The sequence below is a fragment of the Otolemur garnettii genome, unplaced genomic scaffold (genome assembly GCF_000181295.1).
Source record: "Otolemur garnettii isolate 467f Iridium unplaced genomic scaffold, OtoGar3 scaffold00080, whole genome shotgun sequence".
Lineage (NCBI taxonomy): Eukaryota > Metazoa > Chordata > Mammalia > Primates > Galagidae > Otolemur > Otolemur garnettii.
In genome coordinates, this window is record NW_003852475.1 from 195,966 (window position 1) to 198,197 (window position 2,232).

A 2,232-nucleotide genomic window follows, 5' to 3' on the forward strand; every position below is an offset into this window, starting at 1 on the left:
AGGCATCATTTAATCCAAGATACTAGCTCTTAGTTCCAAAAGCACTTGCAAAGAAAACCTTTTGGGGGAAAGGGCAGAGGGGGATGGAAGGAAGCACTTCATAATAACTGGAATCCCATGAGTATGTAGGCCAAGTCTCATGAGGCCATTTTTTTAATTTATCCTTTGCTTGGTCATTTTTTTCTCCCTCAAATACTAAGTTTTTCTTTGACTTTTTTTCCTCAAAGTATAAAAAGTATGAAATATAAACAAGCTCTTGCATTGCACACTTAGAAGTATACAATTCAAGCATTATAGAGCTATCTACACACTGATAAATCCCATCAAATCTTGGATAATTCATTAATATACAAAATATCAGGGCACAGAAAGAACTAAAACCCACTTCTTTTTGTTACACGTAAGATTCAAATATTCAATCTAAAGAAAAACACTTAATCATTTTTGCTCTCTTCTACATCTCATGTTGATACGCTTATTAAAATATTCCTGTATAATAATGTTTGGTCTTACTATTTCAAGTAAGGTTTAAAACCTCAAAACCAGCCATCCAGACAAAACAGGTAATCAGAAAGATCATCTCTTCCCCTCCTCCCTAACCCCAATAACTATGAAGTCAATTTTACGACATGACTCCAAACACTGGATTGTGACGACAAATGCTAGGTCCAATTTCTTCATAATCCTTTTTGGTGTGGCATACTTGGTAGAACTCAGGCTGAAAACAAAAACAGGTATTTTTATAGAGGTCAGAAATCTATCATCCTTTAATATACTTTAAAAGAAGGGCTTTAAAAATAGATGTTAAATCTAAAATGTTTATTATTAGTCTACCAATGGTACTCAAAGCTTAGAAACTCTAGTGGTCATGACATAAAATCAGCTATACATCTTTATCAGAACTAGAAAAGAACATTTAATTCATATACCCTCATCTTCCTAACACCTGCTCCTCCTAGGATTTTGCAATTTTGAGGAATAAAAGGTTTTCAAATGTCCAATATACTGCTGAGGCTTTCCCACACTTTGCAGTGAACCAAGAATCTAAAGAAGCAGCATTAGTCTAGGATATAGATAAACTAGTTAGTCCTAGTTATGCTATGACTAATTTTTATCCAGTTCTAAAAGATTTCTAGATCATCTGCCTTTTCTCACTCAAGATCTAATGAACATAGACTATTTCATACACTGTATTTCCTGATTTCTCAGGGCAAAGTTACAAATTTAACTAGGTTTTAGGGCACAATCGAAGATGGTGACTTTTACCACCCATTTTTTAAAATGGTTTTAAATTTATTCAAAATTATTTAATTATTCAATAATTCAGATAAAAATCTCCTTCATTTTAATATTCCATGTACTTCTAGGACAATACACTAATATTTACTAGGCTAATGATATTGTAACAACCTTTTTGGGAAACTTTTTTTTTAAAGACAGAGTCTCACTTGTTGCCCTTGGTAGAGTACTAAGGCATCCTAACTCATAGCAATCTCAAAGTCTTCAGCTCAAGTGATTCTCTTGCCTCAGCCTCCCAAGTACCCAGGGTTCTCACTATGGCTCAGGCTGGTCTCGAACCTGTGAGCTCAGCAATCCACCTGTCTCAGCCTCTCAAGAGTGCTGGGATTACAGGTGCAAGCCACCACACCCAGGACCCTTTTAAGGAAGCTTTAAAGATGTTTTGATTTGAGAACAGGGTTCTTAAAATTCCCTTTACTCTGTTTAGAAAATCCTAATTCCTATGCAATGAAGCATAACTTTTACCTTAGTGTTTTCAAATATTTACACATACACACACAAAAAAAACAATGACCATCTGATAACCAAATTACCACAGCTTTATAAAAATTTTCCGTACAGATAAATTTTAAAACATAGAAAAAATGCTCCCTCTAAAATAATGTCTAGATACATGAAGGCTATGTTAACCAGTCTGATGGAAGTGTTTCAGACTGTTTGTGAAAACCCCACACTGTACCCCAGAAATGCATTAATGTACACAGTTACTATTCAATAAAAATAAAATAAAATAAAATAATGTCTAGCAAAGTAAAAATATATATATGAATATTAAATTCAAATGGCTTCAAGTTTTTAAAATACTATATACATATATATACAATTCTACAAGTTTCATAGACTGCATGTTAATAAACTTAAAAGAATTTGCTTTGTTCTTCTCTAAGTACAGATAGGCTTATCTACCTTTAAAAAAAGAACCATAGGCTGGGC

The 2,232-nt window shown here is 33.4% G+C and overlaps 1 protein-coding gene across 1 annotated transcript in view; it reads right to left on the reverse strand.

The window, feature by feature from the left end:
- Nucleotides 1-129: 129 nt before the first annotated feature.
- LOC100948324 (actin-related protein 3) overlaps nucleotides 130-2,232 on the reverse strand; it is a 71,544-nt gene continuing 69,441 nt past the window's right edge. The window contains 1 exon segment of the mRNA XM_023515850.1: nucleotides 130-718. Coding sequence (XP_023371618.1) covers nucleotides 623-718 — 96 coding nt within the window. The 3' untranslated portion in view covers nucleotides 130-622.